General features: G+C 43.0%; 1 protein-coding gene across 4 annotated transcripts in view; it reads left to right on the top strand.

The window, feature by feature from the left end:
- Window positions 1–20403, top strand: part of PRADC1 (protease associated domain containing 1) — a 48425-nt gene that overhangs the window by 15626 nt on the left and 12396 nt on the right. For 3 of the 4 annotated variants that reach the window (XR_004540260.1, XM_033953728.1, XM_033953718.1), the window contains exons 3-4: window positions 3782–3891; window positions 17281–17448. Coding sequence is in view for 3 of the 4 variants with exons in the window: in XM_033953728.1 (XP_033809619.1) it covers window positions 3782–3891; window positions 17281–17448 (278 nt within the window). In the remaining variant the exon portion in view is untranslated. The remainder of the gene's footprint in view (window positions 1–3781; window positions 3892–17280; window positions 17449–20403) is intronic. The other variant, XM_033953739.1, reaches the window with a different exon arrangement.

Genomic DNA, 20403 nt, shown 5'->3' with positions numbered 1-20403 from the left:
GTCCGCTCCCGCGGCGGCCCAAACAGATCACAACCTGTCTGAATCATCTGAAGGGGCTCCCCTGCCACCTTGGCCTCCCAATTTGGTCCTGCCTTCCCATCGAAGTCCCAGCCCTCCGGTCCTGCACATGCACGACCTGGTTGGTTTATACTCATTACCTGACAAACTTTCTATACTTTTGTTACATCCCAGCTCCATCCCAGCTCCTCCATGTGCAACAATTGGGTAAAGAATTAGGGGAGTACCTTCAGTTTAATGATAGTGGGGATACTTCTTCGTAGACTCTTTGGGAGTGTTTGAAAGTGGTCAGGCGGGGCAAAATTATTGGCCATGGGGCTCATGTTAGAAGGACACGTATGCTTAAGATTAGGGCTCTATGAGATCAGATCTATATATTAGAATGGGATCATAAGGGTGGGAGGTTGCTCCTAGAGAAAGAAGCAAAGTTGTAACAAACTTAAGCTTGACCTCCAAAACTGGACTTAGAGGCAATTAGTATTAAGCTTCAATGGCTATGGTAGGAATATTTTGAAACAAATAGGGCGGGTAGACTTTTGGCTCATAAGCTGAGAAAATTACAGCTTCGTAATGTTATTATATGGGTGCAAGGTTTAGGTGGGGAAGATTGTACTACTTCAGAGCATATTCAGCAGGCCTCTATTAAGTTATCAATTATATCAGCCTGACCATGCACTGACAGAAGCGGATATTCATTACTATTTGGATATTATAGATTTATCTAGCATTACACCTGGGGAAGCTACTGAACTTTTCCTGCCATTACAGGTGATGAGTTATTGTGGGCCATTAAAGATATGCAGGTGGGAAAGTCACCTGGATTAGACAGTTTTACTGCCAAATTATATAAAATGTTTTGGGCTACTTTGATTCCCCCTTTGCTGCGCTTTTTAAATGGTCTGCTGGAGGTAGAGGGATTGCCTTATTCCTGGCGTCTAGCTGGTTAATTACTTTGATATTAAAACCAGGCAAAGATCCAACTTCTTGTTCTTCTTACAGGCCTATCTCACTATTGAATGTGGATTATAAATTGTTCACCAAGATCTTAGCCAGGCGTTTGCAGGCTTATATGCCCCCACTTGATAATTGATGATCAATCTGGGATGGAGGGGTAGCATTTTCAGCCCCCTTTGAAATATAAGCGTCATTGGGAAGAGATTGTTGGCAAATGCTATTCGGATAAAGAATGGGTTAAAATATTTCACTCCCTTTTACATGTCTCTATAGCCAGCAATATGATAGAAAATGGATATAAAACGTGTTTTTTTTTTTTTTGGTACTATACTCCAGTACGATTGCGGGCTATGCATAGGGAAGGATTGGATGAACGTTGGAGAGGATGTGGGTACTTTTGAGCATATTTGGTGGTGTTGTGCTAAAGCTCAGATTTATTGGGATAGAGTGATTTTCTTTCTTGAGACATTGCTGGGCATTTCGGTGCTGCTTACTGAATGTGGTCCTGTTGCCTTGTCTGCTAACGGAGGAAGTGGATACATTTGGTATTGACAGCAGCTCGGCATCTGCCTGGCAACAACCAGATTTCCCGGCATTTCAAGTATTGTTGACTAAAGTGCAATTTATACAGCAAATGTCCAAATTGACTTCTCTTCGAAGAAATCAGCTACACAGCTATTGTATTATTTGGGGAGCGTATGAGGCCTGGATTAGTTCCCTGGCAGGTAATGTCACTGACTTCTGATTTCTAAACTTTCAGTGCTTTGTATTTTATGATAATCCTGCACACACTCACCAGGAGGGGGAGTTGGGAGGGTTATAGAGTTATAGAGGGTTTATGGATAATTGATATTTTTAATTGCGCCAAAGAAAATGGATGCATCAGGATTTAGTGTATTCCTCTTTGTTGAGAGTGTTTATATTGGATGAGGGATTTGGGTGTGATTGTATGTGATGATCTTAAGGTGGCCAAACAGGTTGCAAAGGTGACGGCGAAAGCTAGAATGATGCTAGGATGCATAGGGAGAGGTATGGCCAGTGGGAGGAAAAGGTATTGATGTCCCTGTATAAGACTTTGGTGAGACCTCATTTAGAATATTGTGTACAATTCTGGAGGCTGCACCTTCAAAAAGATATAAAAAGGATAGTCAGTCCAGAGGAAGGCTACTAAAATGGTGCGTGGTCTTCATCATAAGGTGTATGGGAATAGACTTAAAGATCTCAATATGTATACTTTGGAGGAAAGATAGGAGAGGGGAGATAGAGAGATTTGAATACCTATGTGATGTAAATGCACACAAGTCGAGTCTTTCATGTGAAAGGAAGCTCTGAAATGAGAGGGCATAGGATAAAGTTGAGAGGCGATAGGCTCATGAGTAATCTAAGGACATATAGTAAAACCTTGGTTTAAGAGCATAATTCATTCTGAAAACATGTTTGTAACCAAAACACTCGTATATTAAAGCAAATTTCCCCATAAGAAATAATGGAAACTCAGACAATTTGTTCCACAACCCAAAAACTTTAATACAAAATACTGTATGTACTTGTATTGCAAGACCTCGCTCGTTTAGAACAGTCACTACACTCCCACAGTGTCGGAGAGAACCATCGGCTCGGTTGTGATGATGTGACGTGTGTATACTATATGGACTTGTATTGCAAGACATTGCTTGTATAGCAAGTTAAAATTTAATAAAATGTATTGCTTGTCTTGCAAAACACTTGCAAACCAAGTGACTTGCAATCCAAGATTTTACTGTACTTTTTTACAGAAAGGGTGGTAGATGCGTGGAACAGTCTCCCGGAAGAGGTGGTGGAGATGGAAAATGTCTGAATTCAAGAAAGCCTGAGATAGGCATGTGGGATTTCTTAGAGGAAGAGATAATTGGTTACTGCGGATGGGCAGACTGAACGGGCCATTTGGCTTTTATCCGCCATCATGTTTCTTTGTCTTTCTACTTGCTTTTATTTTGCATCAATACCAGACATTGGTCCTCCTCTTCTTCCCTTTTCACTTTGAGCTAAAAAGAATTCCGTATCTTCTGCAATTACTATGCTGAGAGCATTGACATGAGCAATGTCAGATCATTAAGCTTGGTGACACTGAGGGCTAGATGCACTAAAGTCAGCGATTGTCACTAAACCAGTTTTAAGTGCTTTAGCGACGATCACATTTGCTGACCTGATGCAGAAAATGAAAATGGCTTACCATGTGGTTTTCTGCAGGATCACTCATTCTCCAATCCGGTCATGCAAATAAGATAATTAATATTGAAATTCTGTGTAAACTAGCAGAATGACTGATACTCTAACATAGCTTCCTGATCACAAAAAAGGGATCACTTTTAGGAATCTGAAAAAAGCAACTGATCAAGTCCGGTCCCTTACCTGTCCTACCGATACAAAATATATTTATAACATGCTAGTTAGAGGGAGGAGCCTAAGGCCCTGATTGGCTCATATGCCTAAGGCCCTTCCCCTTGGGATTTGAAAGAAAAGATGAGTAACCTGAAAGTTTAGTGCTTCTGGCTTCCAAATCTCTATCTTCACAGGCTTGCCTGATCAGTTTTACACTCTCCTGACTGTATTGCTTCTGTATGAGTAGTATCCAAAATGCTACTGAGGTTGCTTGAGGTTGGGGTATCATGACGGTGAATGATGGGAGCTATATAGTGTCTGATGCTGTGGCAGGATTGTCTGTTGCCATTTCACTGCACAAGATGATAAATGTTGATACTCGCAGGATTCAGACTCATGTATGTATTGTCCTGATCTCTCAGTCTTTGTTCTGTCATATTCGTCCTAGAACACAAGATATGATCAGATATACCTGGTCCCAGCAGACCCTCCTGAGGCATGCGAAGAGCTAAGTAATGGAGTCTTCATTCAGGATCAGATTGCATTGGTGGAGCGTGGGTAAGCGTAAGATATATTTATATGAAAGTAGGAAAAAAAATCTAGCTCTCTTTTATGTTGTTAATAAATATTTGATACTTGTCAGTAGCAGTAATTAGGAAAAAACAAGCCAAAACTGCAGATATGTACAACGATGTAGGCAAAATTTATTGTGACAACCAAACTATATATTAAAACCTTTTTACCAAACAGGGGACCCAACACGGTCTGTGTTTCGGACAACCTTCATCAGGGGTCCATGGTAGAAAAAGGAAAAAACATATGTCACAACAAATGTATATAATAAAGCCAAACTGATGTTATGTAACGCCGAGAGTCATTGAAAATTATTTATTTATTTATTTTTAAGTAATAGTGAACAACTCCACTTTTAAGGCTCAGCAAAATACATCTTGTTTTATCAGTCCAAGATGTTTCTGGGCCTCCACTGACTGCCTGGTTTCTTCATTCATGCATATAACCAGGGCTAACCCTGCCATTTTACTAAGAACACTACACATCTAAGCATGCAAAATCAGAGCGACTATCTTAAACATATTAAACTTAAGAGTAGAATTAGAAGATAGGGTCACATGAAACGATCCCATAACTGCCCATGAAATTTTGTTAGCAATCAAATTCACTCCTGCAGAAACACATTCTCATTATCTGGGACAGAAAAACACACTGATTTGGGTAGACCAGTTTAGGTAAAAATGTTAATAGCCTTCCCAATAGAATTTAAGATAATAATAAATTATATTGGGAAGGCTATTAACAATTTTATCTAAACTGGTCCACCCAAATCAGTCTGTCTTGCCCCCACCCCCAAGCAACAAGCTGCAGATAACATAATGTGTTTAATTTAATATGACAGGCAAAACCCTCAAACCTCCATTTTGCTTTTATCCATAGGTGCTTGAAAGGCATTTGATGAGATCTATTGGTCATTTGCAAATATTGCCTAAGATGGAAGTAGTAGAAAACTTTTTGCCATGGGTCAAAAACTTGTATGTGGAATCCTTGACGAACCTCAAGAACAATGATTGATATACTTGACCCCTTATGAACTTGGTAGGAACCAAAGCAAGCCACTGGCATACTTGGCCCAGTGACCCACCCCCTCCTCTAGCGGAGCACCCCTCCAGGCAGTGGGGGATGGTGAGTTGAGCAGTTACAAGGATATGGTCAACTTATGGCTCTGCTGGCCCCTGCCCCAGAACGGGAAATTGACATCGGAGGGGACAGGGGGTCGGCAGACCGTGGCTGCTCTATGTATCCCTGAACTGCCTGTATCTGAGGCGGATCGCCCCACCCTTGGTATACTAGAGAAGCAAGGCTGTCCCCTTTCACTGCTATTGTTTAATTTAACTTTAAGACCTTTGGCTCAGTATGTGACAATTAATGTGACTAGGGAAGGGCCAATATAAAACGTCAGTCTTGCTTTTTATATTCCCTGCAGGGAAAGGTCTCTTGTAGCCATTTTACCTCTTCTGTACTAATGGTATGCAAGATTTCTGATTTTAGTAATGTTAACGTTAAATCCTGATACAAGCAATTTGGGAAAATATCAGGATTTAACGTTAACATTACTAAAATCAGAAATCTTGCATACCATTAGTACAGAAAAAGGTAAAATGGCTACAAGAGAGACCTTTCCTTGTAAAAGATGTGTGTGTGTTTTATCCTTGATGTCCTCCTAATTCTGTCATCTGCTGCAGCTCAAACATAGAAAACATAGGCCATATAGTCTTTATCTGCCTTCATTTTTCTATCTAGTCTGCCTAACCATGCCATATACTATCTCTTCCTCTCCCTTAGAGATTCAGTTTACTGTACTTGTCCCCAACCTTTCTTGAATTCAGATACATATTTTTTTTGTCTCCTCCACCAGGAGGCCATTTCACATATTCACCACCCTTTCTGTGAAAAAAATATTTTCTGAGATTATTTCTGAATCTCTCCTTTCACCTTCATCCCTCATTCCAGAGTTTCCTTTCAACCAAAAGACTTGTCTCATGTACATTTATGCTGTGTAGATATCTACAAATCACTCACAACTGATAATAGTTTGGCTTCTAAGATCTCCAATTATGTACCAACACACTAACTTCCCAGATAAAAGGAAACTGTAGCAACACCTACATCTAAGAGGATCATCAGAAGCCTTTAGGGTAAAGTAACCCTCACTGGCTACAGTCGTCATTGATCCCCATTTATTTCATTTTTATTTTTGTTTTAATTTTGGTTGTCCCTCAATGTCCATGTGTACAAATAAATTGCTAATGAATTACTATTGACTAGCCTTTATCATAAGGGCAAAAATAGCTAACATCTTTTTTTATCTTTGCACCGGCACCTCTTCCATTCTGATGATCCTCTTAGATGTTGCTACAGTTTCCTTTATCTGGTAAGTTAGTGTGTAGGTATCTAAACATCTCTATCATATATCCCCTCTTCCACCTTTCCTCAAAAGTATACATATTGAAATCTTTGTCCCCCATACACTTTGATAAATACCACCAACCATTTTAGTACCCATCCTCTGTACTAACTACATCCTGTTTTTATCTTTTTGAAGGTGTGGTCTCCAGAATTGTCCCCACAATATTCTAAATGAGGTCTCGCCAGAGTCTTATACAGAGGCATCAGTACCTTCTTTTCCTACTGGTCATTCCTCTCCCTATGCACCCAAGCATTCTTCTAGTTTTAGTTGTCGCCTTTTCAATTTTTTGGCCACCTTAAGATCATATCATATGTCACATACTGTCACACCCAAGCACAAAATGTTCTTTACCCCCTAAACTGTACTGATCCCTCAGGATTTTGCAGCCCAAGTGCATGACCTTGCATTTCTTAGCAATAAATCTTAGCTGCTAAATTCCAGACCATTCCTCAAGCTTCACTAGGTCCTTCCCCATATTATCCATATCATTGGGGGTGTCTACTCTATTGCAGATTTCAGTATCATCCACAAAGAGACAAATCTTACCAGCTCTTAATAATATCACTTATAAAAATGTTAAAAAGAACAGGCCCAAGAACCGAAGCTTGAGACACACCACTTGTAACATCCCTCAGATCGATGTCCATTGATCACTATCCTCTTGTCACCTTCCACTCAACCAGTTTCTGACCCAGTCCGTCACTTCGGGAACCATACCGAGGACACTCAGTTGCCTGTGTTGGAACAGTGTCAGGCTTGACTAAAATCTAGTGCTCCTCTCCATTTCTCTGGTCACCCGGTCAAATAAATTGATTATATTCATCTGAGAACCTGCCTTTAGTGAATCCATATTGCCTCGGGTCCTATAATCTATTGGATTCTAGAAACTACACTATTCTCTTAAAGTATTTCCATTAATTTACTTACCACTGAAGTCAGACTTACTGGCCTTTAGCATTGATAAAGACAGCTAAGAGAGAATATGAAAAGAAACTTGCAAAAGAGGTAAAAATTCATAGCAGTTTTTTTTTTTTAGATACATCAGAAGCAGAAAACCTGTGAGGGAATCTGTGGGACCGTTGGATGATCAAAGAGCAAAAGGGGTGCTCAGGGAGGTTAAGGTCATAGCAGAAAGACTGAATGAATTCTTTGCTTCAGTCTTTATGGAAGAAGATGTAAGATCTTCCTGAACCGGAAATGGTTTTCAAGGGTGATGATGTGGAAGAACTGAAAGAAATCTCTGAATCGTGAAAATGTACTAAGCCAAATCGATTAAGTTAAAAAGTGATAAATTGCCAAGACCAGATGGTATACATCCCAGGGTGCTAAAAGAACTCAAACATGAAATTGCTGACCTGCTGTTAGTGATCTGTAACCTGTCGCAGGAGTTGTCTGCGGTGCCTGAAGATTGGAGGGTGGCCAATGTTAACGCGGATTTTTTTTTTTTTTTAAAGGACTCCAGGGGAGATCCAGGAAATTACAGACTAGTAAGCCTCGCTTCAGTGCCAGATAAAATGGTAGAAACACTTATAAAAAATAAAATTGTGGAACACGTAGACAAACATGATTTAATGATATGAATTCAGCATGGGTTCAGCTGAGAGAGATCTTGCCTCACCAATTTACTTGACTTCTTTTTTGAAGGTGTGAATAAATATGTGGATAAAGGTGAGCCGGATGATAGTGTATCAAGATTTTCAGAAAGCTTTTGATAAAGTTCCTCACGAGAGAAAATTAAAGTGTCATGGGATAGATGGCAAAGTTCAGTTGTGGATTAGGAATTGATTATCGGATAGAAAACAGAGGGTAGGGTTAAATGGTCATTTTTCTCGAAGGAGGAGAGTAAACAGTGGAGTACCGCAGGGGTCTGTATTAATATCGGTGCTATTTAACTTATTTATAAATGATCTGGAAATTGGAACTACTAGTGAGGTGATTAAATTTGCAGATGACACTAAACTGTTCAAAGTTGTTAAAACGCATGTGGATTGTGAAAAATTGCAGGTAGACCTTAGGAAATTGAAAGACTGGGCGTCCAAATGGCAGATGCAATTTAATATGGACAAATGCAAAGTGATGCACATTGGGAAGAATAATCTGAATCACAGATGCTAGGGTCCACCTTGTGGCTTAGAACCCAAGAAAAGGATCTGGGTATCATTGTAGACAATACGATGAAACCTTCTGCCCAATTAGTGGCAGCCAAAAAAGCAAACAGAATGCTAGGAATTATTAAAAAAGGGATGGCTAACAAGACTAATAATGTTATAATGCCCCTGTATCGCTCCATGGTGTGACCTCATCTTGAGTATTGCGTTCAATTCTGGTCTCCTTATCTCAAGAAAGATATAGTGGCACCAGAAAAGGGTCAAAGAAGAGCGACTAAGATGGTAAAGGGGATGGATCTCTTCTCATATGAGAAATGACTAAAACGGTTAGGGCTCTTCAGTTTGGAAAAGAGACGGCTGAGGAGAGATATGATTGAAGTCTACAAAATCCTGAGTGGAGTAGAATGGGTACAAGCGGATCAATATTTCACTCTGTCAAAAATTACAAAGTCTAGGGGACACTCGACGTTATAGGGAAATACTTTTAAAACCGATAGGAATTTTTTTTTTTTTTCACTCGGAGAATAGTTAAGCTCTGGAACACCTTGCCAGAGGATGTGGTAAGAGCGGATAGCATAGCTGGTTCCTGGAGGGAAAGTCCATAGTCTGTTATTGAGAAAGACATGGGGGAAGCCACTGCTTGCCCTGTATCGGTAGCTTGGAATATTGCTACTCTTTAGGTTTTGGCCAGGTACTAGTGACCTGGATTGGCCACTGTGAGAACGGGCTACTGGGCTTGATGGACCATTGGTTTGACCCAGTTAGGCTATTCATATATTCTTATGTACCTCTTCCTTCCGCTTTTTGTGGAGAGGGACCAAATCCGCCTTTCAGTCCTCTGGTACGACTCCTGACTGTAGGTTAATCAGCGGAGCTGCCTGAAGGAGTAGCCCAGCACCCTTAGGTTGTGGGTTCAAGCCAAGTGCTGCTCCTTTCCATTGCCCCGGGTATGCTAGGTAGATTGTGAACCTGTTGGAACAGAAAAGGAAAAATGCTCGAGTACCTGAATGTAAAACCGCTTAGACAACTTCCATTGATAGGCAGTATATAACTAATTAATAAACTTGGCTTAATCAGGCCCATGGGAGGCCTGCAGCGGGTCCAGAAGGTGGAAGGGAGGCGGGGTGGTTAACAGCTGGGACAGGACATGGGAAGAATCGCTCCTGTCCCGTCTCACCATTGAACCACCAGGATTTAAGGAAAGCCTGCAGTGGGCATTGGAGGCTGGATGCAGAGCTAGGCAGGGAAGGAAGGAAGGGAGGCGAGAAGGAAGAAGGGCTGCGAGCAAGGCATGACAATTGAATATAAACCTCTCTGGTTTATATTCGAATAAACCTTTTTTTCCCCATTTTTTTTGGGGGGGGATGTGTGGAAGGTTACCTTAGTTTATAATTGGACCAGATTATAATTGCGCAGGTGGTCTTCTCCTAGATCCTCCCAGTGAGGGGCAAGGGCAGTGCCAGGGAGGATCGAGTCCGGAGGGTGAACGACTGGCTGCAGGAATGGTGCAAGGAGATGAACTTTGGGTTCCTGCACCACGGAGAGGCACTGCAAGGACTGCTGGGACCAGACGGGTTACACCTGACCAAGAGGGGGAAGAACGTCCTTGGACACCGTCTAGCCCGCCTACTACACAGGGCTTTAAACTAGGTAAGTTGGGGGAGGGTACGGGCTACCAATACTCTTTAGAGTCTGAACTAAGTAAATACTACATTTCTGGGATACATTACAATTCTGGGTCTAGGGGGAGTACACATAGCAATTTTGGGTCTAGAGGGAGTACACACTGTAATTCTGGGACCAGCGAGAGTGCACACGCTGCAAATTGCACTAAAGGAGCTCAAGTAGCCCAAACGGGAATACCCCCACAGGGTACACACATTACTGAGTCTGAGATAGGAGCACACTGTAGTCATGGGGAGTCCGGGATAAGTACACGCTGTAACTCTGGGTCTAGGGAGTGTAAGAGACACGCGAAAAATGCTAATGGTGTCCTAGTTGATAAAGAGGGATTGTCCCCATTGAGATATAACAAACACACAACATGGAGGGCTATGTACGTCAACGCCCACAGTCTGGGAAACAAGATCCTAGACTTGGAAACAGAAATGAGGAATGCCGACCTGGATGTGGTGGCGATATCTGAGACCTGGCTCACAGACTCCCACGGGTGGGACATGGTCATACCAGGTTACAACTTGCTTCGCCGGGACAGGGAGGGCAAAATGGGAGGTGGGGTATCATTATATACTAAAGATGACATTAAGGTCACCAGAATCACAGATGTACAGTACACTGGGGAGTCCCTTTGGGTAAATTTGGCCAGAGGGAAGGACAAATGCCTGTATCTTGGCGTAGTATACAGACCCCCAAGACATCAAGAAGACCTAGATATGGAATTAATCGGAGATATAGAGAATATCACCTTGCGGGGGGACACAGTATTGGTAGGTGACTTCAACATGCCCGATGTGGATTGGGTCACGCTTTCCTCTGCTTCCGGCAGCAGCAGGAAGCTATTAAACTCTTTGCATGGAGCAGGACTCGGGCAACTGGTATTTGAGCCAACAAGGGATCAGGCAATTTTGGACCTGGTACTTACCAATGGAGAAAGTATCACAGAGGTCTCGGTGGGTGAAACTTTGGCCTCCAGTGACCACAATATGATATGGTTCAATCTCAGGAAAGGTTTCACGAAATCTACCACACTGACCAAGGTTCTCAAGTTCAAGGACACAAACTTCCAAGACATGGGAGACTTCGTTCACCAGGCGCTACAAATCCAAGCAGACACCAACAGCGTGGAGGAAATGTGGTCAACTTTGAAAACCACCATACAGGAAGCAACCAACCGCTATGTTAAATCAGTAAGCAAACAACAAGCCACAGTGGTTCTCTACGGAGATCTCGGACCTCATCAAAGAGAAGAAAAAAGCATTCATCTCTTACAAACAATCAGGGACACAGGACTCCGGAGAAGATTATCTGACCAAGTCAAGAGCCGTCAAAGCAGCAGTTAGGGAGGCCAAATTCCGCATGGAGGAGTCTCTAGCAAAGAACATCCAGAAGGGAGATAAATCTTTCTTCAGGCATATCAGTGACAGAAAAAAGAACTCGGGCAGGATAGTACTACTCAGAAAACCAGACGGAGACTATGTAGAAACGGACTTGGAAAAAGCCCAACTGTTAAATGAATACTTCTGTTCAGTCTTCACCCGCGAGGCGCCGGGAATTGGCCCTCAACCACAGACAAGGATTAAATCAGTAGACCCGTTTAGTAATTTCAAATTTACACCCAGAAGCGTCTACTACGAGCTGTCAAAAATCAAGGTCAACAAGGCAATGGGGCCTGACAACCTACACCCTAGGGTACTCAGGGAGTTGGGTGATGTCTTGGCGGAACCACTATCCGCGCTCTTCAATCTCTCCCTTAGTACAGGTAACGTCCCGATGGACTGGAAGACTACACAAGAAAGGCTCCAGGATAGAGATGGCAAACTACAGACCAGTGAGTCTCACTTCAATAGTGAGCAAACTAATGGAAACCCTAATCAAACGCCAATTGGATAGGATCATGGACGAGGAGAATCTACAGGATCCCCGCCAACATGGATTCACTAAGGGGAGATCCTGCCAATCCAATCTGATCAGCTTCTTTGACTGGATGACGAAGAAGCTGGATGTTGGTGAGTCCCTGGACATCGTCTACCTGGATTTCAGCAAAGCATTTGATAGCGTGCCACACCGCAGGTTGCTGAGCAAGATGAGTTCTTTAGGTTTGGGCGACACATTAACCAAATGGGTTGGGAACTGGCTTGGGGGTAGGCTTCAGAGGGTGGTGGTGAATGGCACCCCCTCCGAAATGTCGGAGGTGATAAGTGGAGTGCCACAAGGCTTTGTCCTGGGCCCAATCTTGTTCAACATCTATATAAGAGACTTGACAGAAGGGCTCCGAGGTAGAATAACATTATTCGCCGATGATGCCAAACTGAGCAATGTGGTGAGCAAAAGCACAACAGTCAAAAAAGCAATGGCAGACGACATGGTGCATGACTTACTTCTGCTGGAGCACTGGTCTAGGTCCTGGCAACTCAGCTTCAATGCCAAAAAATGCAAAGTCATGCACCTGGGAAGCCAAAATCCATGCAAGATTTACACCCTAAATGGCGAGATTCTGACAAGAACTGAAGCAGAAAGAGACTTAGGGGTGATTGTCAGGGAAGACATGAAGTCTGCAAACCAAGTGGAGCAAGCTAGGTACGTTAGCTAGATTGTGAGCCCACCGGGACAGAGAGGGAAAATGCTTGAGTACCTGATTGTAAAACCGCTTAGATAACCTTGATAGGCGGTATATTAAAAAAAAAAAATCCTAATCCTAATAATTCATCCAAAGCAAGGCAAATCATAGGTTGCATACGCAGGAGTTTCGTCAGCCGTAAACCTGAAGTCATTATGCCACTGTATAGATCCATGGTGAGACCGCACCTGGAGTACTGTGTGCAATTCTGGAGGCCACATTACCGCCAACGTCGTTCCTCTACATAAAAAGGGTTGCAAGGCTGAGGCTGCGAACTATAGACCGGTAAGCCTCACCTCAATAGTGTGTAAACTCATGGAGACACTGGTTAAGTATAGATTGGATACGATCCTAAACGAAGAAAATCTCCGGGATCCCAGTCAACATGGATTCACCAAGGGTAGGTCATGCCAGTCCAATCTTATCAGCTTCTTTGACTGGGTAACAAAAAAACTGGACTCAGGCGAGTCCTTGGACGTCGTGTACCTGGACTTCAGCAAAGCGTTTGACAGTGTCCCACACCGCAGGCTGTTGAACAAGATGAAATCAATGGGGTTGGGAGAGACTCTAACTACATGGGTCAAAGATTGGCTTAGTGGCAGACTTCAGAGGGTAGTGGTTAATGGTACTCTCTCTAAAATGTCGGAAGTGACTAGCGGAGTGCCACAGGGTTCAGTCCTGGGCCCTCTCCTCTTCAACATATTCATTAGGGATCTGACTCAAGGGCTTCAAGGCAAGGTAACCTTATTCGCTGATGATGCCAAACTATGCAATATAGTAAACGACTATAATCTAAAGGATGCTATGGAGCAAGACCTGCGTACTTTAGAAAGCTGGTCCTCGATCTGGCAGCTGGGCTTCAACGCCAAGAAATGTAAGGTCATGCATCTCGGAAACAGAAATCCTTGCAGAACTTACACCCTGAATGGAGAAACTTTAACCAGAACTACGGCAGAACGAGACTTAGGAGTAATCATCAGTGCTGATATGAAAGCTGCCACTCAAGTGGAGAAGGCTTCATCTAAAGCAAGGCAGATGATAGGTTGTATCAGGAGAAGCTTCGTCAGCAGGAAGCCTGAAGTCATGATGCCATTGTACAGAGCCATGGTGAGACCTCATCTGGAATACTGTGTGCAATTTTGGAGGCCACACTACTGTAAAGATGTGCTCAGAGTTGAATCGGTTCAGCAGATGGCCACCAGGATGGTCTCGGGGCTAAAGGGTCTCCCGTACGAGGAAAGACTGAGCAAGTTACAGCTCTACTCTCTCGAGGAGCGTAGGGAGAGGGGAGACATGATTGAGACATTTAAGTACATCACGGGACGGGTTGAGGTGGAAGATGATATCTTTCTCCTGAAGGGACCCTCGACCACAAGAGGTCATCCACTCAAACTCAGGGGAGGGAAGTTTCGTGGAGATGCCAGGAAGTACTTCTTCACGGAGAGAGTGATTGAGCATTGGAACAAGCTTCCAATGCAGGTGATAGAGGCACACAGCGTCCCAGACTTCAAGAACAAACGGGATACCTATGTAGGATCCCTACGAGGGTCAGCCAAAGGATAGGATCACTAGGGTATAGACTTGAAAGAGCGGGTCAGTAGAATGGCATTCTTACAATTCTATTTAAATGGGACATTAGACTTAAAAGGGAGGGTCGATGGTGTGGGCAGACTTGATGGGCTGTAGCCCTTATCTGCCGTCATCTTTCTATGTTTCTATGTTTCTATGATGTGCTGAGACTGGAATCGGTCCAGAGAATGGCCACCAGGATGATCTCGGGACTCAAAGAGCTCCCGTACGAGGAGCGGTTAGGGAAATTGCAGCTCTACTCACTCGAGGAACGTCGAGAGAGGGGAGATATGATCGAGACATTCAAGTATCTCACGGGCCGCATCGAGATGGAAGAAGACATCTTCTTCTTCAAGGGTCCCGCGGCAACAAGGGGGCATTCGTGGAAAATCAGGGGCAGGAAACTGCACAGTGACACTAGGAAGTTCTTCTTCACTGAAAGGTTGGTTGATAGTCTTCCACTTCAGGTTATTGAGGCCAGCAGTGTGCCAGATTTTAAGGCCAGATGGGATAGACATGTGGGATCTATCCGCAAAGATAGATAGGGAGGGTCACTGGGGTGGGCAGACTTGATGGGCCGTGGCCCTTATCTGCCGTCTATTTCTATGTTTCTAAGTCTAACAAATACCAACAAATACCAACTGAGTACCCCTGACCCCACCCCCATGATAATAGTACTAATTGTAATGCAATTTCATCCATCCATTTTTTTATGTACACACAATATAATCTTAATACATAATGGTAACCACAAAATTTTTTAAAAAACCCCACAAAGCACACTATACACAGAGAAGAGAAAATGTTAATTATAATTTATATTCAGGTTTTTTTTCCCCAAAGAAGTCAAGGCAGATGACTTTGAAATATGCAATATTACCTCAGTAACAGCTATAGAAAACAGAAAAATATAGTGCAAAATATAGACAGCAGATATAAATTCTCAAAACTGATACATTTTGATCACTAAATTGAAAATAAAATAATTTTTCTACCTTTGTTGTCTGGTGATTTCATGAGTCTCTGGTTGCACTTCCTTCTGACTACACATCCAATATTTCCTTCTTTCTGCCTCCTGCACACTTCCTCTCCCCAGACCTCGTTCGCTGGATCATGTGCAGCATTTTTCACCACGGCCCATCAGCCCTATGCCCATTTCTCCTATTACCCCTCTCCATCACTATGTCCAACATTCCTCCCCCTTGCATTCCCTTGAATCTGTCCCTCTGTTCCCTCTCCACCACCATATCCAACATTTCTCCCTCTCGCCCCTTTCTACCTCTTTGTTTACTCCTAGCAGAATTCTGTGCATCTCTCCATCACTTCATTCAGCTCCTGCATACATCTCCCTCCTCCTCACCTTCCATCTCCTATGTATCACTCTCTCCCTCTTATCTACCCCCATGTCCAACACCTCTCTCTCTCCCTTCCTTATGCCCTGTGTCAGATCTCTCTATCCCCCTCCAAGCACCATCTTCCTTTCCTCTCCATTATTTGCAATTTCATCTTCTCCCCTCACTATGCATGTCTCCATCTACTCCCCCATCTTTCCTCCCCTACCCCTGTGACACGAGATTTTCTTCCTCTTACCTCGTCCCTCCTCCTGTGCCATCAGACATCTTTCTTCTCCTTCCCTGTAATCCAAGGCTTGCTTCTTCAGGTTGTGGTATTGGCAGTGACTCTCACGTGCTGCCTGCCACTAACCCGGAAGTCTCCCCTCTGCTTTGGAGACACTTTGAGTCAGCAGCAGACAGCGTGTAGGAATTGCTGCTGATACTGCAACGAGATTCAGTGCTGATTTGTTCCCCCCGCCTCCGATTCGATGGTGATTCTCCTGCCTCTGATCTAAAGCAGCAGTGGCAAACAGGCTTCTCGGCAACCTCCCCGCCAGGATATCCCTCTGCTGCGTCATCAGTGACACGGCAGAGGGAAGGCCCCAGCGGGCAGGCCAATAGTAGCCTATTTACCGCTGCTGCTTTAGGTGGAAGGCGGAGGCGGGCTGAATCAGCATTGAATCTCATCGCAGTATCAGCAGCAATTCCCACATGCTTCCTGCCGCTGACCTGGAAGGGGGGGGGGGGGATACAAATCCATTCAATTGAATCAGGCAGCACTACCGTGTACCCCCAACAAGCAGTTTGCGTGGTACTGCGTGTTGAGAAACACTGCTCTAAAGTATCCAGGTTTGGATAGTGTGGTTATCCCTTGGTGTACTTGTTTGTTTTGAAGGTCTTAGTGGTGTTAGATTCAGTTCTGACATTTAATTCTCCAATATCACATGTATGTGCGGTATGGATTAGATTTCTATCTTGTTAAAGAGCAGGGCTTTCTAATCTGTTTCTAGCTGTGACACCATGATCGTGGACAAATAAATGCAGAATAATGATGTGCCTTTGAAAAGTTCACTTCGTTCCAACTCAGTTTGGGAAGCTCTGCTATAGAACAACAGAGAATATTGATGCAGTCTCTTTTAACCCAATAAATACTTCATATTTATTTAGTTTTAACAATGAAGCAAAGATCTAGACTCCAAGTATTACAAAACACTGCAGCAGAATTATTTTTTTAGGAGACATGTGACTAATAGAATAACCTTTTTCTTATACACTCTTATACATGTTGCCGGTACAAACCATGGTTTTGTTTAAACTGCTCTGCCTAATGTATGGTCGGATTTAGTTCTATGAATAAGCTTGATACTGTCTTTAGCTACAAACCTATGTAATAAAAGAACATCAAGCAGGCTGTTTTCATGCCAGGCAATGGTAGAGTGGATCTGCTTATCTGCCACACTAAGAGATTTGTAAATATTTAGGGGTTTTACTGTTACTTAAAAAAATTATTTGATAAATTCCTGCAGGACTAATATAGACTGATAATGTATCTGATAGCTTTGTTGGCTATTAAAATAATCATGAAGTCTTCAAATTAAATGAACTGTAAAGTATTGAAACAAAACTCTTGCTGCTTCTCCCTCTTGCTGGCCCTAGGGGATGCTCTTTTCTGTCTAAAACGCAAATCATCCAAGAACATGGGGGTCGAGCAGTGATAATTGCTGACAGCGCATATGATAATGACAATTTCTATGTGGAAATGATCCAGGACAACACCAGAAAAACAGTGGCAATTCCAGCCCTCTTTCTACTGGGAAGAGATGGGTATGAAGTTGAGATTTCATTTACCTGCAATTTGTTTACAGGCTATTTCTTCATGACTTAACTTTAACATACTCAAGTCGATGCCCATCTAACTGAGATCTCATGAGTGTGAAACAAACTTTCTTTCCACCCAGTATGGCTTCCAATATCTGCCAGAATACATTTTAAATGTGCATGTCTAACTTTCAAGATCCTATTTGGCATTTGCCTTTTACTAATTCCTCTCTGTCTTAGATCTCCAAAAAAATACGAACAGGCCAGAACTATGCAAAAACTTAAATTATCATTTCCTTCTTTGAAAGGCATAGTTCCTACTTGAAAATTGGGGAAGTCTCTCTTCTTCAAATTTGGATTCTCTTCAAATCTTCAAATCATCTAAAAACCTGGTTATTCACCAAATTGTAAATTTTGTTTTTTTACTATTTTCCCTTTCACATTAAGGGATCCTTTTACTACTTTTATAGTCTACGGAAGTGTTAGCGTTTAGCATGCCCTAAAATGGCTAGTTCGCCTTCATAAAAGGAACCCTAAATGCTGTAAACCGACTTGAGCTTTATTTTCATAAGATGGCATGGTCTATAAATTTAAGGTTTTTATTTATTCATTTTTGAATTCTTACAACAAGTGAATTAAACATATTATAATCAATTATCATATGACACTTGTATTTACAAACAAATCTTTTTATAATATAAAATAAACCCCCCCTTTTGTCAAATTTCCTATTTCCATATGATATACATAAATTTAAGGTTTAGTTTAGTGTTACAGAAGGTTTGAATCCATAGGATGTCTCGGTACTTGGACACAGTTTATAATCAAAATATGTTTATATCCTGAGAAAAAGATAATCTGTTGAATACATATGTTTTTCCAGAATTTATTTTAATTAACAAAAATATTCAATCATAACTATTTAAATACATCATTCAGTACTTCTTGAGCAGCAACTTCAGCTAAACATTTTCTGTAACTATTAACTGTTGCAGCTCTGACTTTTTTTGCTAAACAGCTTGCTTTAAGCATCTTGCCATATTATTCAGTGGGGAAAGTTAAGCCTTTCACGTAGCCAGTCCAAAATTATGAAATCCACTTCACAATGTTGTGTGTATATTTACTCGCTGTGTGACCTGTGTTGGACTCTGCTTTAACTGGTGTGAAATAGAATTCATGGTTCCATCAATGAGCAACCCATCCAGATCTTGATGCAGCAAAACAGCCCCACACCATGCTACCTCCACCACCATGCTTCAGAATTGGGTTGAAGTCCCTACTTTGTAAGTCGGAGCTTTGGAAATGCTATTGTGATCACAAACAAGGTTGGCCCTACCACTAGATCAGGGGTGTCAAACTCAATCACAGTAAGGGGCCAAAATCCAAAACACAGGCTAAGTCAGGGGATAGACCCCACCCAACCTCTGCCCCGCCTCCATAATAGTACTAATTATTACACAGTTTTTTCCTTTCATTTTTCATATATACACACACACAACATAATCTTATTAACACATAATGATTAACCACAAAAAACTACACAAAGAACACTGTATGCTTCTCAAATTCATTCCTACCAGAACACAGATAACCCCTATGTAAATATGGGACCACAAACTAAAAGTACTAATGTATAAAAAAGAAACCCTAACATTCAAGACTCTGCATGCAGTACAACTCCCAGAGATAAAGAAACAAATGTAGCCCCCCGGTACCGTTTAAAAACACCCCTCCCGCCGCCGCACCTTTTTAAAACACCCTGCCTGCTGCGCCGCCACATGCCCACTGCTCCTTTGTTAAATACCCCACCGTCTGCGGCAACTTGTTGCAAATAACCTGGTGGTCCAGCGTGATCTCTCCCTCGCTAGCTGTCTCCTCCTATTTCCCAGCCAGCGGCGCAGAGGTCAGGAGCAAAGCTCTCTGTGCTTCTGCTTTGGCCGCGCTGCTTTCTGAATGGCTGTGATCAGTTCTCATGGGACTCTCGAGAACTGATTGCAGCCATTCAGAAAGCAGCGCGGGCCAAAGCAGGAGCGTGGAAAGCTTTGCTCCTGACCTCCACACTCTTCTGACCTCCGCGCCGCTGGCTGGGAAATAATTGAAAACAGCTAGCCAGAGGAGAAGGGATTTTAAAAGGTTTTGGGGGATGGGGGGATGTTTAAAATACCAGGACAGCCGTCTAGGGAGGGATTTTTAAAGGTACCAAGGGTGGGTGGATGTTTAAAATACCAGGATAGCCGTCGAGGGAGAGGTATTTTAAAAGGTATGGGGGTGGGGGTACATAGGGGGTATAGGGGATGATTTAAGGTACTGGGGGGTATGTAGGGGGTATTGGGGGATGATTTAGGGTATGTTAGGGGTATAGGGCCTGTCTGTCTGTCTGTCTGCCTGCCTGCCTGTCACTAGGCCAGCCTGCCTGTCACTAGGCTACTAGGCCTGCCTGCCCTGTGCCCCAGAATGTTTTTTTTTCTTGTTTTCCTCCTCTAAATCTAGGGTGCGCCTTATGGTATTTCTTCCTGAGCAGTGCAAAAGATAGCAGATTAAAATTCACAAAATTGACACAATTCAAACACTAAATTGAAAATAAAATCATTCCCCCTACCTTTGTTGTCTCCCTCCCTCCATCCTATGCCTCCCTCCGGCGGGTGTCTTACCTTCTGGCTGTTTTATGCGGCCCGCGATACGATGCCCCCAGTGTTATCTTGTGGCCGGCTCCCTCTTTCTTACAGTCACAGTGTGCACGAAGCCGCGTGTAGCGGCTCCTCGCGCGTTCTGCGCCTGAACCGGAAGCCTTTTCTCTGACGTTGCAATGTCAGAGGGAGTGCTCCTGGATGAGGTGCGGGACGCGCAAGTAGCTGCTGCACGTGGCTTCATGCACACTGCAGCTGTGAGGAGGAGGGAGCCGGCCACAGGATAACACTGGAGGCATTGGACCATGGGCCACAAAAAAAATGGCCAAGTGGG

Source organism: Geotrypetes seraphini, chromosome 1 (genome assembly GCF_902459505.1).
Source record: "Geotrypetes seraphini chromosome 1, aGeoSer1.1, whole genome shotgun sequence".
Lineage (NCBI taxonomy): Eukaryota > Metazoa > Chordata > Amphibia > Gymnophiona > Dermophiidae > Geotrypetes > Geotrypetes seraphini.
Note: the sequence above shows the minus strand (reverse complement) of the source record. Positions and strands in the feature narration are given on the sequence as shown.